Source organism: Panthera leo, chromosome C1 (genome assembly GCF_018350215.1).
Source record: "Panthera leo isolate Ple1 chromosome C1, P.leo_Ple1_pat1.1, whole genome shotgun sequence".
NCBI classification, from domain to species: Eukaryota; Metazoa; Chordata; class Mammalia; order Carnivora; family Felidae; genus Panthera; species Panthera leo.
The window spans coordinates 41286964-41309446 of record NC_056686.1 but is presented as its reverse complement, the minus strand read 5'-3'; the positions used below and the strand labels follow the sequence as shown (position 1 = coordinate 41309446).

General features: G+C 41.2%; 2 protein-coding genes across 11 annotated transcripts in view; one reads left to right on the top strand and one right to left on the bottom strand.

Moving 5' to 3' along the window:
* NRDC (nardilysin convertase) overlaps positions 1-9991 on the top strand; it is a 101537-nt gene extending 91546 nt beyond the window's left edge. For both annotated transcript variants that reach the window (XM_042951285.1, XM_042951284.1), the window contains 10 exons: positions 1565-1727; positions 3550-3581; positions 3835-3973; positions 6439-6486; positions 6779-6831; positions 7264-7347; positions 7913-8003; positions 8289-8405; positions 9525-9614; positions 9772-9991. In XM_042951285.1, coding sequence (XP_042807219.1) covers positions 1565-1727; positions 3550-3581; positions 3835-3973; positions 6439-6486; positions 6779-6831; positions 7264-7347; positions 7913-8003; positions 8289-8405; positions 9525-9614; positions 9772-9969 — 1015 coding nt within the window. In that variant the 3' untranslated portion in view covers positions 9970-9991. The remainder of the gene's footprint in view (positions 1-1564; positions 1728-3549; positions 3582-3834; positions 3974-6438; positions 6487-6778; positions 6832-7263; positions 7348-7912; positions 8004-8288; positions 8406-9524; positions 9615-9771) is intronic.
* A 1145-nt stretch (positions 9992-11136) lies between these two features.
* OSBPL9 (oxysterol binding protein like 9) overlaps positions 11137-22483 on the bottom strand; it is a 191071-nt gene continuing 179724 nt past the window's right edge. For all 9 annotated transcript variants that reach the window (XM_042951287.1, XM_042951291.1, XM_042951288.1 and 6 more), the window contains 10 exons: positions 21047-21132; positions 19651-19822; positions 18337-18421; positions 17508-17618; positions 17171-17234; positions 16908-17048; positions 14386-14464; positions 13485-13576; positions 11633-11768; positions 11137-11375 (listed from right to left, as the gene is read on the bottom strand). In XM_042951287.1, the coding sequence (XP_042807221.1) occupies positions 11301-11375; positions 11633-11768; positions 13485-13576; positions 14386-14464; positions 16908-17048; positions 17171-17234; positions 17508-17618; positions 18337-18421; positions 19651-19822; positions 21047-21132 (1041 nt within the window). In that variant the 3' untranslated portion in view covers positions 11137-11300. The remainder of the gene's footprint in view (positions 11376-11632; positions 11769-13484; positions 13577-14385; positions 14465-16907; positions 17049-17170; positions 17235-17507; positions 17619-18336; positions 18422-19650; positions 19823-21046; positions 21133-22483) is intronic.

The window sequence follows — 22483 nt, the reverse complement described above, 5'->3', positions numbered from 1 at the left end:
ACTAAGCCACCCAAGTGCCCCAGAATCAGTTTATATTTTGAAGACCTGAAAGTATTTGCCTTCCTGAGGGGTTAGGTGTGGGGGATGAGACTATAGTTTCAGTGCTATTTTTCAGACATACTAGAATTGGCTATGGTTTAGGAAATCGTCCATTGGATTATAGGATTTCTGAACCCAGCTTAAGTAGCTATTTGTGAGTAGGACTAAAATAAGCCTACTATACTTATTTATAGGCTAAAGGCAAGCAACCTGGGTGCTTTTTCCAAAGTTTGTAAGTAAAAGATGGTGAATGCTGGCTTTGTTATAACTCAAAATTGTTTTACTGATGATTGTAGTATGTAGGGTATTATGATGAGGTAGTTGAGTTAAATTGCTTAATCCATAGTTTATCTGGCAACTGCAACTACCCAGAATTCAGCCAAGTTTCCAAACGATAGCAAAAAGCTTCTGACAGTCTGTAGAATAATGCTTAAACCTCCTGCTCATAACACCCTGAGCCTTTCATTAGAGCCTGTTCTTTTGTCTAGGGCTAATGGTAGCCCAGAGGTACCTCTGTGTGAAGCAGAAGAAGTGCCCCTTTGGGGTGGCCTCTATCAGCAGGTGGAGTCTTTGTGGAGGGGAGAAAGAAGTCCCCTCTGAGTAGATACCACCCTTTGTGCACATGGCTTGACCTCCTTGCTGGACATCTATAAATGGTGAACAAACAGCACAACGTTATATAGAGGCCCTACTTTTGACCTAGTCATAAGGAGCCCATAAATGAACAAAATTCAAAAGCAGGGCAGGGAGCAGTTGAGAAATCTGTAATAACTTATAATCTCATCACAAAAAGTTATAAAAACTAATAACCAAGTATAAGTTGGAAAGGAGAGTTGTCTAGAGCTATCAATATGAAAAATAGCCCTATGTATCCAATAACTACTGAATGCTACTTTATTCAAATGTGGTAAACTAATAATCATATCCATTTATTGAAGATTTGTTACTTGTTAAATCTAAAAACGTTAGATGTATATATTTATTTCTCTCCAAAACCCTATAATGGTAGCCATTATTATTCCCTTGTTTTACAAATGAAGAAATTGAGTCACAGATGTGAAGTAACTTGACAAGTTCAGATAGCTTAGTGTGAGGAGAGGGGAGTTGGGTGGAGAGGAGTAGGAGTTAGTCTGATTCTGGCCCAGAGCCACTATTTATACTGTATAGTTACTGTAGTAATAGATACCCATAATGGTGGCCTTTAGTAATTAAAAAAATGTTAGTGAGACTTGAAGTAAAAATAGTAACAATTTTAAATTGGTGTGTGTGACTCATGTGTTAACTTAATGTGAAGTATTTTATTTTGCAACTGAGATACTTGAGCTGTACCAGTGAGTAAATTTATGCATAATTTTGTATATGTAATTTTATAAATACTTTTTGGTGATTATGACATTGTTTCTCCCATCTTAAGTTATGATAGAAATTGTGTCTCTTTAGAAACACATCATCTGTAGAATCTTTTTTTACCTTAAGATTCATTTCAAAATGATAAAACTTTGTCTTTTTTCTGCCCTCTATATAGAGATGTACGGCTTTTAATCCTGGAATATGCCCGTTGGTCTATGATTGACAAGTACCGGGCTTTGATGGATGGCCTTTCCCTTGAGTCTCTGCTGAGCTTTGTCAAGGAGTTCAAATCCCAGCTCTTTGTTGAAGGCTTGGTACAAGGAAATGTCACAAGCACAGTAAGTGTGAGGTGCTCTGTTGCTATTGGCTAGGTCTGAATGCTATTGTGGGCTCTGGAATTGCATTAGTTCTCCGAAAAAGGAAGCTCTGTAGTAGTTTTCGCAGGTCAGAGTTGTCCTAGCACAGCCATTCTGATGCTGGGCAAGACTTCCTCAATGAAGAAGACTGCTGATAATGGACAAGGCTTTGAGTGAAATGATTTAGTAAATACAAGGTGTTGGTTACTTGTTGAAGAGTGTGTGTGGAAACACCAGTTTAATTTAGAGATTAAAGTGGGAGATCTGGGGTGTGGTGAGGGATGTGTACACAAACAGACACACAGACAGAACTTGTATATCAAGCTTGTGTGTCAAGTTAAGGAGCTTGGGTTTTATCCTGTAGTAAATAGAAAATCACTGAAGCATTTAAATAGGGATTTGTTGTTAAGAAAGATGCAGAGAGACCAGTTATGAGGCTGTTATAAGAATTGACATGAAGTATAATTCCAGAATATATGAAATATCCATAGTAGTCAAAGTCGTAGAAACAGAAAGTAGAATGGTGGTTACCAAGGGTTGAGAAGATGGAAAAAAGGGGGGAGTTGTTTTATGGGTATAGAGTTTCAGTTTTGCAAGGTGAGAAAGTTCTGGAGTTCCATTTTGCAACAATGTAAATATACTCAATACTGTAGAACTGTTTACTTGAAAAATGGTTAAGATGGTGAACTTTATGTTATGTGCTTTTACCATTACACACACACAAGTTGAAGTGAAAAATGATAAAGCCCAAAGTTACACAAATAAATGAAAAAGAAATAGTGAGATAGAAGATGACCAAAACTCAGTGACTGATTGGATGTTGGGGTGAGGGAGAAGAGAGAAGTCTAGATGATGCCCGGATTTCTTGCTTTAGAAACAGTGGGTTGGTGGAGGAGTAGGAAAAATAGTAGGTTTGGGGGCATATGAGGAGTTTGTTCTGATATATATTGAGTGGGATAGGTCTGTGAACCTTGTAATTACCTGAGGCCTCTTCCAGCCAAGAATGCTTGTTTGGGACTCTGCCTAAATTTTTTGCCTGTTGACCATCTTCCTTCATGGCTTTCTAGTTTCTCAGGACTGTTCCCTCAATGGAATATGTAACTGGCCACTCTTGAGACTGCTGTCTCCTCTGTACTTCCTCTGTCTTTATTCCCCCAATCCCCAAACCAGCCTTAGTTTCTTTTCCTTTCCTCAGAAAGAAGTTTAAAAGCTTTAACCCACATAGAGAAGAGCAGGATAGCTGCCTGCTTTTCTGAACACAGTGGGAGTACTGGGCTGGGGTCCTTTTGGTCTAAACAACTTAGTACCATGAATTGCCCCAGATAGAAACCACTGTAAAGATGAGCTCACCCCTTCGGTTATCCCCCATTTTATAGGTTAGAAAACAGAAGTCTTGGGAGAGGATGCATTCACTTAGTGTTAAGTGTTATTCTTTTGCTCATTCTATGCCAGGTTCTGTATTTATAGACCTAGGTTTCTAAAACATAGTCACAGGTATCCTAGAGGACACAGCTTAGTGGGTTTAACTGAACAGTTAAGTTTGATCGTGTCACAGTGTACAGGTTAACAGAATGCCAAAGGGAAAAAAGAGGGAGCTGTTCAGTTGAGAGCCACTTAATATTCAACAAACATAATATTAAATCAGTGAATGATGAGCCCAATTGATGAATTTTGTAGATTATATCTGCTTTCCTTATGCTATCCAGGGCTTCTTAAGCAATTAGAATGTTGATAGTAGTTGGTTCAGGGTGAAATTAATGTTATAGTGCCCAATACAGTTATTTTTTTCTCTTTTGCTTCCTAGGAATCAGTGGATTTCCTGAAATATGTTGTTGAGTAAGTATTGGTATGAGTTTTCTCTGTAGGAGTTCTATATTCCTACCAGCAGGAGGGCCTTGAACCACAGCTCAGTTATTAGTAAATCCACAGGGGATGATACTACTCCTTGTAGTAGGTTTTCTTGAGGCTGGTTATGTAAACAAAGCAATTCAGAAGGGACTGTGGATGGCCTCACCTCTTCATAGTAGTTTTTGGGAGGGGGTAAGAGGATAAAGGCACTGTTCAGTGATCCACACTCATTCTTTTGCAGTAAGCTGAACTTCATGCCTCTGGAGCAGGAGATGCCTGTGCAGTTCCAGGTGGTAGAGCTGCCTAGTGGTCACCACCTGTGCAAAGTGAGAGCTCTGAACAAGGGTGATGCCAACTCTGAAGTCACTGTGTACTATCAGGTCAGCTGGCCCCGTTACACACAGCCATCCTCATGGCTAAGAGCCTGATGGAAGGTCCAGAGTACCTTGGAGTAGTGACCCTATGACTTTCGAGGCCCTTTATTTTGCACTTACCTCTGTAGTTTTTTCCTTGCAGTCATTTGTCTTCTTGAAGCAATTACATTAAAAAATTTTTTTAATGTTTATTTTTGGGAGAGAGACAGACAGAGTTGAGCAGGGGAGGGGCAGAGAGAGGGAGACACGGAATCTGAAGCAGGCTCCAGGCTGTGAGCTGTCAGCACAGAGTCTGGATGCAGGGCTCGAACTCATGACCTGTGAGATCACGACCTGAGCTGAAGTTGGACGCTTAACAGACTGAGCCACCCAGGTGCCCCATTGAAGCAATTGCATTTAAAAATTGCTCCTATCAGTGAAATGGATTCTTTTTCAATCATAATGCTTCATTGAATCCTTCAACCACTGGGCCAGAGGGACAGAGACTGAAGAGTAGTTGGGAGTTCCTACATGTTCCCCTGACAGAACCAACCCCAGGCAGCAGGAGGACATTTGTTAAAAGGACAGTTTTGAAAGAGACAAAAGTAAACATAGCCAAGTAATCAGTATATATAGCAAAAAGAATGACTACCAGAATTCCAATTAAAAATTTCAAAGCATTTAGATAAAGGATTTATCTCTTGTTTTATGGATGATGAATCTGAGGTCCAGAGTCCCTTACTTGCCTGAGGTCATACTAAGTGGGGCTTGAATTTATTCCTTACACCCCCAGATCCTTTGTTCTTTCCACATCATTCTGGGAAGGTGCGATTGGGCTTAAAATAAGGTAGAGCTTTGCAATAATCTCATTTGGTCCGTAGCTTGTGGTTAGCCCACTTACTTCTAGGACTATGGGGGACCTGTGCTTGTCTAGACTGATGTCAGACTTCCTACACTCTGGGGCTTCTACCGCTAGCTGCTGCTCTAGTCTTTGAAGTCCTGCATGAGGAAGTCCCTTCTGTGTCAGGCCCTGTGAAGAGCCCTCTGATCGGGGCTTTGGGCAGGGCTACATGGCCTTAGTGTCTGTCACTTTGTCCTTTTATTGTGTTTCTGGCCTGGACCTAAGTCTTTCCATTGAGATCCAGTTTGTCTGTAGAGCCCATCTTTTGCTGACTATAGCTGCCTTGTTTGTTTGCTTTCATCTAGTTTCTCAGCTTATTTGAAGCTGAAATGACTACCAGGCCCCAAAGTTCATAAATAATACGGCCTGGCCCTGTTTATTAGCCTTGTCCACATTTCCAGTGCTTCTGCTGCTCAAAACCATAGTACTTCTGTTTTAGGCAGGATTTCATAGCATAAGACCACGTGTGACCATGTCTGTCGAAGTGTTTATCAATCACCTGTTAGCACTAGCTTCCAAAACAAACTGCTTTCTTTAGGGCACCACTTCCCTCCCGCCAGACAGCATTTTATTTAAAAAAAAAATTTTTTTTTTAACGTTTATTTATTTTTGAGACAGAGACAGAGCATGAACGGGGGAGGGTCAGAGAGAGGGAGACATAGAATCTGAAACAGGCTCCAGGCTCTGAGCTGTCAGCACAGAGCCTGACGCAGGGCTCGAACTCACGGACCGCGAGATCATGACCTGAGCCGAAGTCGGCCGCTTAACCGACTGAGCCACCCAGGCGCCCCCAGACAACATTTTAAACTGGAAATTGATACAAGGTTTCAACTAGTTTTGTTACAGTCCTCTTAGAGGCAAACAGGAAATCTCTTTGCCTGACTAAACAGGACTTGCAGGGCACACAGGCTTTAGCCTCTTCCTCTGGTGAAGTGGGAAGGAATAGCAATGAGTACGTGTCAGAGGAGCCTGCAAGAGCCTGACTATATGATGTACTAGCAACATCCTTGGATTTTGGCCTCCTGCCCTTTCATTCTAATTGCATTATTTTGCTACTCTTCAGGATTGCCAGCATGTGGTCTCCAAGTATGGTATCAGCCTCTTAGGTATTTCTCTTAGCAACTGGTTTGGTCCCTGTATGTGGCCTTAAAAACTTCTATTCATGTCCTTCCTATTGAAGGAATAGCTCCAGATACTGTTCATTGATCCCATTTTCTGCTTTTCTCCTTAGGACCCTGAACTGCATGTACTTGACTTTAGGTTATATCCTTTGGGTCCTTTGGGCAGGAACTGGCAGGTTGGGTGGGGATTATTGGACTTCCCTTCATGTGTGCCTGCAGTCCTGTGCATGGGCCAAGAATTCAAATGATCAAGCATGATTTCTGTCCTCACAGGCCTGCAGTCTAGTGGAAAGGCAGATGTATAAACAAAATTGTTGCAAGTATGGCAACAGAGGGTGTGATCAACTCTTTGAGGGGAAGAGAAGAATGGGATGGATACCTGAATAAATGGTTGCCAAGAATAACTGGATTCTTAAAAAGCCCTATAAGCCATTGGATTTTCAGTTGGTCTGACCAATTTCTCCTTTCAGTCAGGTACCAGGAGTCTGAAAGAATACACTCTTATGGAGCTGCTTGTGGTAAGTTGTAATAAAGGAGAGTTGAGGTGTTCAGGAGCCCTTGACCCACTACGAGGACTGGCCTTTATGCCTGGGAGCTAGGGACTTGGGAGAGGTCAGAGGCCTGTTTGGTAGGTGAGATGGTTATGTTTAGTATTCTCATCTGGTATGAGAATGGACAGGGGGCCTGGGCGATTTAGGAAGAAGACAGTAAAGAAGGATGGACTTGGGGTATGTGGAACACTTGGGGGTTAGAAATGGAGGTTTCTCTGCTGGGAGGAGTTGGGCTGATGGGTAGTATGTTGAATTACAGATGCACATGGAAGAGCCTTGTTTTGACTTCCTTCGAACCAAGCAGACCCTTGGGTAAGTCTGCTGGCAAGAGCACTGAGCTCAAATAAAGGTCTGGGGCTTACTTTGCAGGCTGAGGTTTATCAGATATCCTGACTGAGCAGCCTCAGAGCTCGCTGGTCCTTCCATGCCTTAGCATCATCATCATACCTACTGGTCAAGACAACTTCTAGAATTTGCATCTTGTACTGTCTATGATCAGGTTTTCAGTTCAGTTAAGTTTCAGAGATTAGCAAGGATAAAAGCTAGCCTGTAGTCCTCAGTTCAGGAGAGGGGGTGGACACCCTAACCTGAGAATGAAATAGATGCATATACGTTTGTGGATTCTCTTTCAGGACCTCCAGGTCCAGTAAAGATGTGCAGAAACCCTTCCTACTTACCTCTAGTTTCTGAGGGCAGGGCCCAGGTGACTACCTGCGTTCATAGAACTTTTCATTCTGGTTGTAGGTACCATGTCTACCCTACCTGTAGGAACACATCTGGGATTCTAGGATTTTCTGTCACTGTGGGGACTCAGGCAACTAAATACAAGTGAGTAGATGGGCCCAGCTATTACTATTCTTGGCCTGGAGAGTGGGGGCTATAGGTGCTTCCTTAAACCTCAGGCAACTCTGACCAAAATAGGGTTTGCTTCACTTAGTCACAAGGGGGTGGGGATGGAGGGTGATTCAGAGATGCCTGCCTGATCCAGGACAGATCAGTGGTTCCGGTGATCCTATAAGGCTTGACTCAAGTCCTGTGGTCACTGTGCACGGCTTGCCAATGTTTCCTCTCTTTAGGCAGGTCTGAGGACAAAAGCAAAGAATGCCTGGCCTAGCATTCATACTAGAACCAGAGTTACAAACAAGCCTTGTTTCTCAGCTTTGGAGTGGTCAAGCATGGGTTGTCACTGCTTCAGTATTGAGGATATCAGGAAGTTGGGCTGGAGGTAGGGGTTGGGTTCTCTCCTGTATCTCCCTCAGCGTAGGGGAGTACTGAGGCCTGGGAGGAAAATACTTGTCTCTTTCCTAAAAATATGCCTTAGCCCTTTTCTTCTTCTGCATTCTGCTTGAGACCAGGTTCCTGATGACTCTTAATTGAAGATGTTTTGTTTCAGTTCTGAAGTTGTTGATAAGAAGATAGAGGAGTTTCTTTCAAACTTTGAGGAGAAGATCGAGAACCTCACTGAGGATGCATTCAACACCCAGGTAACTGTGCTGACCTGCTCTTTTGTTCCTTGGTCCACACAAGCCCATAAGACAACTTGATACCAATCTTGCCAGTGTTACCTGCTGGCCAGATTTTGAGTTTTGTAGCCCCCACCTTAACATGGTCATAATGTCTTCGTAGCTTTATCCCTCCCCATCGTGCTGCAGGTCCCAAATAAAGGGACCATAGCAGGTCTGTCACTAACCAGACTGAACAGGGCCAAGTGTGTTCTGGGGCATCTGGTGTGATACTATACCTGAGGGTCTCCTTTTTTGGTGGAACAGGTCACAGCTCTGATCAAGCTAAAGGAGTGTGAAGATACCCACCTTGGGGAGGAGGTGGACAGGAACTGGAACGAAGTGGTGACACAGCAGTATCTCTTTGACCGCCTTGCCCATGAGGTAGTAGTAACACAGTTTTGAGTGACAGAGCTCTGATAGGGACTCCTGATTTTATAGGAGTCCCAATCCCAAGTGGAAGAGAAACCTGGGGTGTTCCTCTAGGTTTGGTTTTTTACTAAATCAAATCCTGTTTCCAGACTGGCCTGTCTAGCACCTAAGTGAGCAGATCTATTTTTGTATTTATATTGTTTTTGTAAAATACTTTTATATTGAGGTTCACTGCAGGATTGTTGGGGGTGGGGAAAGGGGTTTTCTATTTAAAGAAAATTGAGAACATCTGGTCGTTATGGAATTCCTCTCCAGATTCTGGCTGTGGTCTTTTTGACAGCTTCTAGCCCCAAGTAGTAAAATGCACAAAAGCTCTGGAACTTGCAGTCTAGCGCTGAGAATATAACTGTATAAGGGGAATTAGCAAAGGACACAGAGGCAAGAAAGTTATTTAATAAGAGATTTCAGCCCAGCTCATACGGTGCTCCAGTTTTCCTATTAGAAGACAAAATTCTCAGGGCACCTGGGTGGCTCAGTTGGTTGAGTGACCGACTTCAGCTCAGGTCATGATCTCGCAGTCTGGGTTCAGGCCCCGCGTCGGGCTCTGTGCTGACAGCTCCAAGCCTGGAGCCTGCTTTGGATTCTGTGTCTGTCTGCACCTCCCCTGCTTGCACTTTGTGACTCTTTCAAAAATAAACATTAAAAAAAAAAAAAAAAAGACAAAGTTCTCTTTACCTGCTTCAGTTGTTACTATATTTTCTCAAGCAAGCTAGAATATACAGTTACCATGTACCTGAGAGGTGACACTGAGGCAGTAGTGGGTTTTGGCTGTGTGTAGTACTCAGCTATAATTACAGCATCTGCTACCCTCTCTTGCTTATTTGCCAGGGTTAATTATTACTGTGAAACAGATGAAGGTGTGTCTCAGAGGCTTTTCACCCTTCTCTGGAAGGTTGAAGGCAAGCTGATACCTGGAAGAATAAAATGATGTGCTCAGGTGCTAAGCAGTACCAAAGAGATCCACCTCGGGTGTGTTAGTTTAATAACAGTCTTTCCAGAAAATGCATTGCTAGTCTTTTTTTATAGCTTGCTTTCTTTGCTTTTTTTCCTATCTTCCCTTTCCCCTGTAAGATTGAAGCACTGAAGTCATTCTCAAAGTCAGACCTAGTCAACTGGTTCAAGGCTCATAGAGGACCAGGAAGTAAAATGCTCAGCGTTCATGTGAGTATGGCTAACTAAAGCTGTAGCTCTATCCTTTTCAGAGCTGTCATTTAGCCCAGTTACCATTCACTGAGTTTGGGTTGGTATCAAAGATTCTAACAGGGCTTTGCCCAAATCTGGTCAGCCTTTCTCACCTCAAGTTTTTGGCTTCTTTTAGGTTGTTGGATTTGGGAGGTATGAGCTGGAAGAAGATGGTTCCCCTTCTGGTGAAGATTCAAACTCTTCTTGTGAAGTGATGCAGCTAACCTACCTGCCAACCTCTCCTTTGCTGGTAGAGTCTACCATCCCCATTACTGACATCAGGGCTTTCACATCAACACTTAACCTTCTCCCCTACCACAAAATAGTCAAATAAACTGCAGTCCCGTTGGCCTGAAGCATTGTGTATTTAAAAATGTGTTTGTATTTTATGAAGTTAGTTATACTGCTAGTAGTGCCATTGAAATTTTGCACTGCCATCATAGAATTTGACTTATTCTCCTCCTACCCACCACATTATGACTAACAAACCAAGGGTTACTATAGCAGCTGGCAGAGAGAAAGTAGCAGGGTGCACCAAGTGTGACCAAAATGCTTGCAGGAGCAATATGAGAAGCCCTGGCATGTCCTGGTTCTCTCAGATGGAGGATCTAGGTCTGTAAGAGAACCTTGAGAGGCCCTATGTAACCGATGTCTTAGTGCCTAAATGCTAGGTGCTAATACCTGTGGTTTTGTTGTGTTTTTTTTTTTAATGTATTTTTAAATAAAGATAGTTCTGTAATGCCCTTCAGAATGAGCCATTTTGCTGCTGTAGCATTCTTTTCATTGTGGGGTGGGGGGATCTAATTATTCTTCCCAAACCCTCTAAAACAATAAAATATTTTTGTATAAAATGTTGGGAGCCCTATGTGTGCTGTATGAGAGTTCAAGGAAGACTCTGGAGGATAGCATGGTGGGGGCTAAACAAGGTATAAAGGAGGGGTGGAAAAAAAAAAGAATAGATCCTTTATTATTTCTGGAGAGTCCTTATGTAAATTAACTCTTAGATCCCAGGCTGCCAAACAATAAAAGAAACACATTAAAAAAAACTGGAAAAATTACTTTATGAAGCCTTAAGCACTGAGTATAATTAAATATAGTCCAGCATTAGATACAATAGTCCAATTCCAAAACAAAAGTTGTTATAGGTGAGGCCATGAAATTTCCTAACACTTGATTTTAATACATTGCACTAATTTTCTAAAACAACTCAGGAATATTTACAGTAGTTGGAGCATTTATGAAAATTCTGGCATCAGGTATATATTTATATATGTGTGTATGTAATTATATATATATATATCCATCCCAGAATTATATGAACTAGGAAACAAATGTAGATCTTAACAGCCATACTGGTATGCAAGATTTAAGACTGGGATTTATAAATGCTTTTCAAAGCATGGGGTTTGGGGAAAAAAGCAGACATCTTGTTTTCAAAACCTGAAGTTTTTCTCAGGACTGAAGTCAAAACTGTAACTGCCACAGAAAAGGAAAAAACGGGAAGCTTTTCTTGCTTTAATTGTTCATCTGCATCAGAAAGTCCAGTATCCCTGAGATAGGAACCACTGCAATAAGAAGGGAGTGAATAGGTTCTCCCAAAGGAAGATTGTTGCTTAATTATGCCTATTGCCCTGGTCATCAGGTGTAAACATTGCATTTCCCAACCTAATGCTTTGCAGCACCAAGACGTTTCAGTAATGGTTCATCGTAAACCCAACATTCTCCATCTTCATGAAATAGCTGTAAAAGAAATGGGGGAAAATTCAGTTACTCACTTGCTCTGTACTTCTAGAATTATACCTTTTATTATTTTATATTTTCTTCCATTACACTAAAATGAGTTTCAGGCAGGGACCAAGGCTCATTTTGTTTATCGCCATGCTTATTTAAAAGTGGTACTTCACTTCAGCATTCATTGAAATGAATGAGTTATATACCTCAGGATACAGAGGGAATAGGAGCTGGGACCTTGGGGCAGGCAACCCAAACAAGCTTACCCTTGTCTCCCACTGAATTTCCTTCTCTTTCCTTTCCCGGGCTTCTGCTCTTTGTCTTTCTTCAAGTCTATGCTTGGCTTCAGTTGCTGCATCAATGTCTCTGATTTTTAAGTTGAAAGTGACATCCTTCCAAAGGCTAAAGAAAAGAAGTCAAGGTGCTAAGTACTTGATGGACAAAGGAGTTAGCAAACTTGAGAATGAAAGTCTAGAGCCTCACTAAATACAGCACAATGAAAGTAATAAGTCAAATAACTCTGAGTATAGTTCACAGACAATCTCCTTAAAGTGGCAAAGAACAGAGAAATGGGCTTGGAAGATTGCACGGTTAGTGTCAAAGGAAGAAAATAAAGGATGGGCAGAAAGTTGGATATGGTAGAGACAACAGGAGAAAAGAACAGAACTGAAACCTGGAATTTTACTTCTGGCTTGACCTGTAGTTGCTATGCAACTTTAGGGGGTAGGTTTACCTCTCCATGGGGCTTGAGTTTCCTGTATTATAAACCAAAAGGGTTATTAGATCAGGGGAGAGAAGTTCCATTTCAGAAAAACTACCCTGAACAATGAAATCTTGGAGAAACTGTGTGAATAGAGTAAGAGTCAAGATGTGAAACAGAGGCTTATCGGGGTAAGAGATGTGGCTGCTTCTCAGAGCCTGGAAGATGACAACTAGGTAAGACTAGTGTCAGTGTACAAATGAAGATGCCTAGGAACCACAAAAGTGGCATGCCTAAGATCCCCCTATGGATTTCTATAGATTTCCACTTACTAATATGACCAGGCTGTCCAGCCAAGCAGACTGTTAAGTCAGAGACCATAGTTGGGTGTTGTAAGATCCTCTTCCTTCACTTAAGAAATGCCCTAATATGCTAAACAAAGAACTTTAGTGCATGATTCCTCAAACCACTGAAAGATCTGGATTTTACTATGCAGATGGAAAAGGAAAAAATTAGGTTTGAAACCACTGGAATATTGAGTATCAACTAGATATCTGATGATATTAAGGAAACTTTTTTTTTTTTAAATTTTTTTAGAAAGAGTGTGAGGAGGGGAGAGGGGCAGAAGAAGAGAGAGAGGATCTTAAGCAGGCTCCACGCTGAGCATGGAGACCAATGTGGGCTTGATCCCACAGCCCTTGGATCATGACCTGACCTGAGCCACCCAGGCGCCCCAGGAATTTTAAAGCATGATCATGATATTGTGGCTAGTGGTTTTTAGGTCACTTTATTTTATTTTGAGAGAGTGAGCATGAGCAGGGAAGGAAAAGAGAAAAAGAGAGAATCCCAAACAGGCTCTATGCTGTCAGTGCAGAGCCTGATACGGGGCTTGAACTTCCCAACCGTGAGATCACAAACTGAGCTGAAACCAAGAGTTGGACACTTAACCAACTGAGCCACCCAGGCACCCCTTTAAAGTCACTTTAGAGATACATACTGAAATACTTAGAGATGAACTTTAAGGAAAAAAAAAAAACTTTTTTTTGCAACAAAAAACCTGAGGGTGTTGTACACACCTTGACTGGAAACCTCACTGCCTTCTTGTATAAACCACAAGGTGATAAGCCAACAACACAGTGAATACTTACTATATCCTTACATCATTTATATACTACATGATTATCTCATTTAGTCCTCACATCAACTCTGAGGTAGTTCCCATTTCAGGAAAGAAGGCAAAGAGATGCTAGCTTACCATCATGGTTACATAGCTACTAAGTGGTGGAGCTCCATATGAACCCAGTTCAAAATTAGTCTGTGCTGTTACACTGTGCTACTGTGTCTCTAAAACCCAGCCCTGCCTATGTCTAGCCATTAGCAGGGGCACTACCACAACAACTCTAGCAAAGTTCTCTTACCAGCGGGATTCATACTCATTCTGATCTTCTAACTTCCTCACTTTCTTCTTAATTATAGGCAACTTCTTGGTATCTATAAAAACTGCATTTTCCTAAAAAACAAGAGGTAGGTAGACACTTTATTGTTCAAACTGTTCTAGGAGGAAAAGTCAACTCTTCCCAGAAGTCCTGAACAGATTTAATAATCAAATCCCACATTGGAAGACAACGTATAAACAGTTTCATATGCTACTATCAGCATAAAATAACATTAGTGTATCTTAAGTCTTGGTAGAAGCTCAACAGAGGTTTTCAATGTGGCTATGTGCTACATGCTCAGTATTAACTCTCTTAGGAAAGCTTGACCCATAAACAATGACTTCTAATGTTAAATGCTGAAGTGCTTTTTACATTTTTACATTTCAAATTCTCCAAGTCCAAAATCCAGTTCATTGGCTCCTCCTGTTAATCCCATTCCACCTTCCTCCCTACTTTAATTAGGTACTATTTGCAAGTTCCTTTAGGTCAAGGACTGTCTTAATCATTTCTGCATTCCTGGTGCTAGGTAGTAAATACATTTCTTGTAAAAGAGTCAAGCTGTGTATACAAACAGACGAGTTAGTTTAGCACTTAATTTTATAAATATACCACATATTCTAGTGATATAGCTAAACCCATAGGGATTTGGCATACAGTATGCCAAGCATTTTTTCACATCTATTTTGAGTACATTATATATATATATTTGCGTATTTTGAGAGGAGAAAATAAAAACCACTGTACTGCTGGGGAAAAAGTAGGGGAAGGAAAAGGATTTCCCTGAAGAGCTGGCATTAGAGCTGGCCTCAGTGTTTAAATTTCCAGATGAAGGAAGGCTATAATTCAACGTAGCCTAAAACAAGTATAAAATACAGGTTCTTACCCCTGTTGCATATTTTGCATACATTACACCATTCCATTCCCCTTCAACTGAGCAAAAAGATTTCTTGTCATTTGGAGAACTAAATAGAAAAGGAAACATTTCTGTTAGTCTTAATTTAAAAATTACCAGAGAATCTGGTTGGTGTGGCCTTCTACACAGAGCAGAACATAGGAGAGCAACTGTGAAGTCAGTCTCTGGTGAAAGCAGCTTAGTAAAATTGGATTTCCCTGAGCCAACTATAAGAATGAGGGCCCTAAACAAGATGCTAATGAACTGAAGATCCTATGAACAGTGGGCATGAGATGATCAAGAGAGCCTTGTCCTGGAGGTACAGGGGCCACAGCAGATGATGGACAGTCCCTGTCCTCAAGCTGTTCACAGCCTAGTTGTGGAGACCTCACCGTCGAGATTCTGGGTGGTAAGTGCTATGGTGAGTTTATGTGAGCACTGGAGATCAAAGGCAGAAGTTGGAATGAAGGTCAGGGAAGGTCTCACTTAAGGATGTAACACTGGAGACCAGGCTTTTCATCCTTAGGAAGGATCCTGAAGTCCAAAGGTCAAATGGTTTGACCTTTTTCTCTTGAGGAAAACCCCAACAGGCCTCTACTTGGACATGACAATAGTATGTATGGCAGGTATGAAATTTGGGAAGTTAAGCATCACAGCAAAGGACAGGTTAGAAAGGGTAAGGTATGAACATAGGAGGAGCTATAAAAGAGGTCAGAAAGAAAAAAATACACAGGGTAGAAGGATGCAAACTGCCATCACAGGACTGAAACAAGCTTCCACTATGATTTAGGGGCTTTGGGTGAAGAGGGACAAAGGGGAAAAGAAATGGACGAATCCCTTGTTTAGAAGGTCATTGTGCAGTCTTCTCAAAGTGTGTTGGGGACTCTTGGGGGTTCCCAAGACCCTCTTAGGTCAAAACTATTTTTATAATATTAAGACATTACTTGCCTTTTTCACTCTAATTTTCCCATAAGGGTACAGTGTTTCCCAGAGACGTGATATGTAGCAAGAGACTGACAACAAGTAGTTAGGAGAACCCAGCTGTTTTCTATTGTATCAGAGATGTACAAAATTCAAAAAATGTATATAATGTCACTCCTCACAAATTTTTTAAAGAAAAGTTTTGGAAAAGTTTTTTCATAAAAATACTATTGTCATTTGTAAATGTATTTACAAATATTTTTAAGTCTTAATTTATTTTTTTAAAAAGTATTTAAGGAAGAAAACGCACGCTCGAGCAGGGGAAGGGCAGAGAGGGAGAGATAGAATCCCAAGCAGGCTTCACACTATCAGTGCCGAGCCCAATGCAGAGTTTGATCCCATGAACTCAACCATGAGATCGTGACCTGAGCCGAAATCAAGAGTCCGACACTTGACCAGCTGAGCCACCCATGCACCCCCTTTAATTTCTAATGTGAGAGATATCAGTGGATATAATAGACATAGACAAAGTTCTTCGGGGCTCTTAATCATTTTTAAGTGTAAAAGCGGTCCAGAGACCAAAAACTTTGAGAGCCACCCAGCTGGTACAACCATTCATCATCTTGTGCTCAAATCCCTAATTTAGAGTCTACCAAGTACTCTTCTCAGCTCCCAACTTTGAGGGAAGTTTTCTATATACGGCTATGACTGGCAGAAGATTTTGCTGAGCCAGCATTTCCTGTTGGTGCTGGTTACCTCCAAAGAACACTGAGAAGCATCCATGCCTTTGTTCTGGACATCCAATTTCCACCACCTGCCTATTTTGGAGGCACAGATGCATTACAGTGGTGACTTATGCTACTCTCTGAGCTCTGCCCATATTCTCTGACTGCAGTAATTTTTTGGATTTTACACTGATCCTTAGCAAACTTCATCTTATGTTTGTGGTGCTTCCTGCTCCAGATTTGTGTGGGTGGGTGGGTGGGGGGGTGCTGATTTTGTCATCCCAATTATCTATCTCCCTGGAAAACTGGTTAACCAGTCATGTATCTTCCGTCTGCAACACTGTTCCCAATAAGGCCTTTCAGGGAAGACAAAGTCCTGCAGATGTTCCTTTTCCAGGCAGGCTCTGTTACCCAGACAGCACAGTTGTCTTCATCTGACCCTAGATGGAAGCAAGCCAAGATGTGATGTTTTCCCCCAGCAAAGGCACAGAAAAAAGGACTGTGAGGTCTTGGAGACAATGCAGCAGGAATCACAGAGTCTACTGTACAGACTAGCCCATCATCCAATCTGGCAGTATTGAGTCAGAAATCTACGATTTGCATTAACTAGGCAATTTAAGAAGACTCCCCTCAGGTTTCTGGGAAGGAAATCCCACCAATGAATGACCTCTGAGTGTTCTGAAATCCAGACTTTAGGTCTTCTTCTGATAATAGGATTTTAGGAAGGGACATGACATACAAGATGTGAAACAATACAAAGACAGAACCAGTCAAACCGTCAATTCCTAGTAAGTTATAGTTCAAGACAAAAAGAAAAGTATTTCAGCGAAGCACAAGAGCACTGAAGCAGGAAAACAAAATACCTACAAAATCTCAGCAGTAATTCTGTGCTTCTTGCCCCCATAGAAAGGCTTAGTGTGGAAGACGATATTTGCACTATAGCCAGTTTTGGAACAATTGATATTGCATTCTCCACCTAGTTCCACCCAGGGCACTGTGAGGATAGACCTGCAAAACCAAAAGTGCACGTAAGGCTGACAGTTTAGAGGAAAAAAAGGAGGAGTGTAGCTTAAAGGAACAGCAGGGTCTGCTGCCAGCTGGTCAGAGGAAATGGGCATAGCTCTACTTGCCTTCCATAACCATTTGGGAATGTGAGAATGTAATGTTCGTCATAATCTAGACATGAGACACAGCCTGTGGAGAGAAGGGATAGAATCTCTGATGAGTAGTGTCAACTGGCCATAAAGATTTTGTTGTCTGGTTGATAGATACTCCAGAATACTCCACTCAATTTAGGGAAAATCAATCTCCCACCCCTGCTCTCATCCCCAGTACGCATATTTATATGCAAATGATGAGATCCAGTCTGGCTTTCTGGTGCCATTTCCCCTCACTAGACAAGGGTCCAGCACATATTTGAATAAAATTCTACTAACAGTGCAGTCCACCCTAAGCCCACAGACTTACCCTGCCCTATGTTGTGCACCCCAATTGACATCCCAAGGAATTTTGATTTGGTCCAGATATGAGCATTGAATTGTATCTTCTTGTTAAAACACTCAGCATAAAAAGCTGAAACTGAATAGAAATTATTTGCAATTAGTGCACTACATAGCTATAGTCACCTCTCCAACACAACTTGGAGAAAGAACAAGCTCCACTGGGAAAATCCTTGTATCCCTCAAAGAACAGCCTCAAATGAGACCAGAAGGTATCTAACTGCCTTTTCTACCCTGTTTCTCCCAAAGCAAGCACCATTCAGGGCCATATAAGAAGGAACTTTCCTGAATGATGACGCTGTAGCAATCCTGGAAGCTTAAAACTCTTCTGGTCAGTAAGCATGTCCTTGCCACAGCCCCAACCTGGGACCATCCAGTATTTCCAGTGTTAACATTGTGTTGAACAATTAAGACATTAAGGATGTGCATTCTCTCCACTCTGTCAGGAATATACTGCGCAGAAACTACATCTCATTTTATAAACTGTCAAAATTGCTGAAGTCTCTATAACATAGCTTGTTATGTGTAAGAGGACTTTAGAAGCACCAACAAGTTAGTTTCCTAAATCCCTGCTTTCTATACACAGTTTATCAGTGAATAGAATCTTTGGCATTTATACAAGGAACAGACAGATAGGAGAAACTAATCCCCATAAGGTTACAAAGATACAGGCAGCCATAAAACTGGTATCTCAGCTGAGTGAGGTAAAGCTGAGTGACCTCAGCTATGAAGCTTCTCATGACCCTTTAGACAGAACAGTTCGACAGTGGATGGTACAGAAGAGCCCTGTAACTTACTGGGTGGATGATGGGAAACCTGCTCAGCCACGAATGTCACACAGTTTTTGGAAACCCAGGGAACTGGTCCTTCTGAAACTAGCTCCTGTAAGCAAACACAACATTTTCTTTTGATGTGGAAACAAATGACACTGTGGACAGTCTAACAATTGGAGTCTCTGCCTCCCAAGGTGGTTAACTGTTGTCTCCTCCACACACCCCAAGCACCTTATACACACTTTTATTATGGCACTTAACTTCACTACTGGAATTATGGCTTTGTGTCAGTCTGCCTTGACTAGGTTTCCCTGAGACATCCTTGAAGGCAAGCATCATGTGCCTAACTCAGGGGCAGCATAGCACAGACAGCGGTCACTTATCAATGTCTGCCAAATGAGTAAGAACAGACAAATTACAATGCCTGTCTTCGGTAAGGACTACATGTAACAAATCACATGGAAAGGGAAAAATACGGAGATTTACGTTTACTCAGGCTATTATGTATCAGGCACTGTGGGCTAGAGCCTTTTTTACATTTGCTTGAGTATTCTTGCTGGTCATCTTCCTCAAACCAACCTCTAGATGTTGGGACCCTGGGGACTCAGGTCTGGGTTACTTACTCTTCTCTATGCTGTCTTCCTAGATCATTTCACCTCATTCCAGCGCTTTAAATGTCATCTAAATATACTCAAATCTCTAAAAGACCCATTTTTCCCCTTAGACTCTTCCTTAGACTCCAGATTCTTAAAATTCTAACTCCCTGATAATTCCACATACATGTGTAACTCATACTTTTTATTTCAAATTCGAGTTCTTGATTCTTCCTCCCCAAATATAATTTTTTTCCTTTTTTGTAAATGGCATCAACAAACTGCTGAAGCCCACATGCAGGGTTCATCTCTGTCCCCTTTCTTTTACTTCTCCAGTCCACCTATCAGTGTTACCTCCACAATACAGCTTAAATCAACTGTGTCTCTCCTGGAATAATGCCAAAAATTCCTCGGTGGTCTCTTTCCTTCTATTTTTGCCCCTTTCCAATTTATTTTTAACAAAATCATTACAGCGATCTTTTCAAAATAAAAATACAATCCTGATAAGCCATAAAATTACCATTATGGCCCACAAGGCCTTCCATGACCTGATCTGTCAATCGCATTTCCTGCCACTTCTTCCCTGCTCACTGTATCTAGAGTATGTTGCCCCAACAGCACTGTTCTGTGAGTGCTGAGCATCTTCTGATTTCTGCCTTCACCATTGTTATCTGCCCCCAAATAAAATGAAATCTTGAATCAGTCTGCAACTTAAGATTATTAAAAATGTCAGTGTAGAACTCACTGCGTTCTCTTCAGTATCATTTGGTAATGTCCAGTGACACTGAAAGATTTCGCCCAAAATGGGGTTGTATGGCTTTTTGGCAACCGATCCTTTCCTTCCTGCATGAAAGGCTGAGAGGTACCATTTCACAACCTGAACCATTCGATCTCTGGCATCCTTCTGGTCACTAATGCTGCAAGGGAGAAAGACAAAATGTAATGTCCTGCTTTCTAGTAACAGAAAAGCTGATGCAGCACTCCTCAGCATGGTCCACCCTAAGCTAGGCTGAGAGGACCCAAGACAAAGAGTTACTTCTAAGTTTCTTTTTAAAACTGAGGTATAATATACGTGATTAGACACACTAGTCTTAAGTGTTTGGTTTGATGAATTTGATAAATGGATATAGCTGACGTTTGAATGACATGGGTTTAAACTGTTTGGGTCTCCTTACACGTGGATTTTTTTCGATAAATACAGTAAAGTACTGTAAATGTGTTTTCCCTTATGACTGTAACAATGTTTTCTTTGCTTTAGCTTTCTTTATTGTAAGAATACAATACATAATACATGTTATGTACAAAAATATGTGGTAATACTGTTTATGTTATCAGCAAGGCTTCTGGTCAGCACCAGGCTATTAGTTAAGTTTTGGGGGGAGTCAAAAGTACACACAGATTTTTGACTGTGTGGGGGATAAGCAACCCAAATCCCCATGTTATCCAAGGGCCAAGTGAATACCAATGTCAACCAGTGTGCCCAACCATCATGAAACCTCAAAGTGATTTATATCTGGCTTCAGTAAACCACAGTCCAAAGCCAAAGAATGTAGTCAGAGAAGATGGATTAGAACATCCTACCATAAAGAAAAATTTCCTGCTACCACTGAAAAACAATGTGAACTCATCTCCTTGTAAATCAATGCCAACTTCAGAATACTTTCCCCTTTGTACATATATCTAATATTGCAATATTTAAAAAATGAGTCAGTATGTAATCTGGACACTAGAGTGTAAGCTCCTCAAGGGCAGACATTGTGACTTTTTCTTTCTCCAGCTCATAACAAAGTCCTGGCAAATAAGAGGTGCTTTAAAATGGTTTGCTGAACTCAATTAACTGAATTTCATCAGGATATAGTATAAACAGTGATTACCAATCCCTGGATCAAATAAGCTCATAGCCTTGGCTCTATAAACACTGGCTCTCAAGATTTTTTAGCATCTAACTTGGTTGCCTAACAACATCACCACCATATAACCTAAGCAAACAGACAGGTATCTAATAAAACAAAGTATTTAATGGCTTTCCCCAGAAATGTCTGAAAGGTAAAAAGGATAAAAGGAATCCACCTATCCTGTACAAACACAAAGCTACCAAGTAACAGCTTAAAAATTGGAAACTACAATGTTCAGGCAAATACCTCACAAACAGGTCCGGATGTGCAAAAAAGTCTGCATACATTTCTAACAGAGATCTTCTTTCAAGAATGAATGTTGGAAGAACTACCTGAAAAACATACACATTTGACCCTTGAGGATCAAATTCCACTACAGATAAACAGACTACTATATTGATTAAAAAAATTTTTTAACCCAAAACCAAAAAAATCTCATTCCAATCATGGTAATAACCCACCACGTACTGCCCAGCATGCTTCTGATACCTACTTTCCAAACTATTCTGATTCAGAAATGCTCATTAACCTGCCCGGCAGATGGGAAATGAAGAACAGATTTTCAACGTTCAGACGTCACTTCCTCTGTGCAACCTCCCTATTGCTCCCAAATCAGTATAACGATGACAAACTCTCAGCACCAACTCTCTGATGCTTTCTACCTGCTGGGGCACTACATATACTTTATGTTATTAAACTGTACAACAATCCTGTTATCAAAAAACTATTACCCCTATTTACAGTCAAGAAAAATGAAACTCAAAGAGAGTAAGAAATTTTCACATTGCTCCGTACTGCTGTGGAATTCAAAACTGAGTATGACATTGAGGGCTCTGTGCCCTTTCTAATAATGCTGCTTCTCTGTTATTGTTAGTTGTATTAGGAAATGGATATACTTACAAACCTGTCTCCTCAAATAAATGATCTGCTAGAATGCAAGGACCACACTTACACTTGCATTCATGGCTACTATTACACAGTAAGAAATCTTTAAATGAGCATTAAAGGAATAAACAAAGAAGAGAATAAGGATGGGAGTCAATGAACTCTTTCTACCAGGAACTGAGCCCATGAAGAAACGCTGAGGGGCTGGGAATATGGCAGAGGAGAAAGTAAATAGGAAACTGGAATATGGGAAGAAGGAATGAGGAATATTAGGAACAACCAATTAAAAAGAGAAGAATTTAATTAGGGAATGGAAGAACAGTTTTTGATATGTCTATCAAATTACGGTATTCATTACAGAGCACCACAGTAAGCAAAAATTCCCTTAAATTTAGTAATTACTGCATGTGAACTACATTCAAGGTTCTGTGTTAAAATCCTGTAGAAAAGGCAAAGGTAAGTTTGAGAGAATAATATCATACAAGAGATGTTCAAAGTGTCCTGGAAGTTTAGGAGAAGGAAAGATCATGTTCTGTTAGGCAACCAGAATGAGGGCAGAGCTGGGAAATGACTCACTGAGGTAGCACTACAGAAAAGCCTTAGAAAAGAATAAGACTGTAACAGAGGAGAAAACAGAAAAACAAGACATGGTCATGGGCGGGGGTGGGGGCGGGGGAAGGGGGAAGACATGGAGACAGGAAATAGTGTGTGACAGGGATTGACCAGTGGACCAGTGTGGTTGGGTATATTAAGAATACGAGAATGATGGAACACAGTTTAGAAACAACACTATGGCTC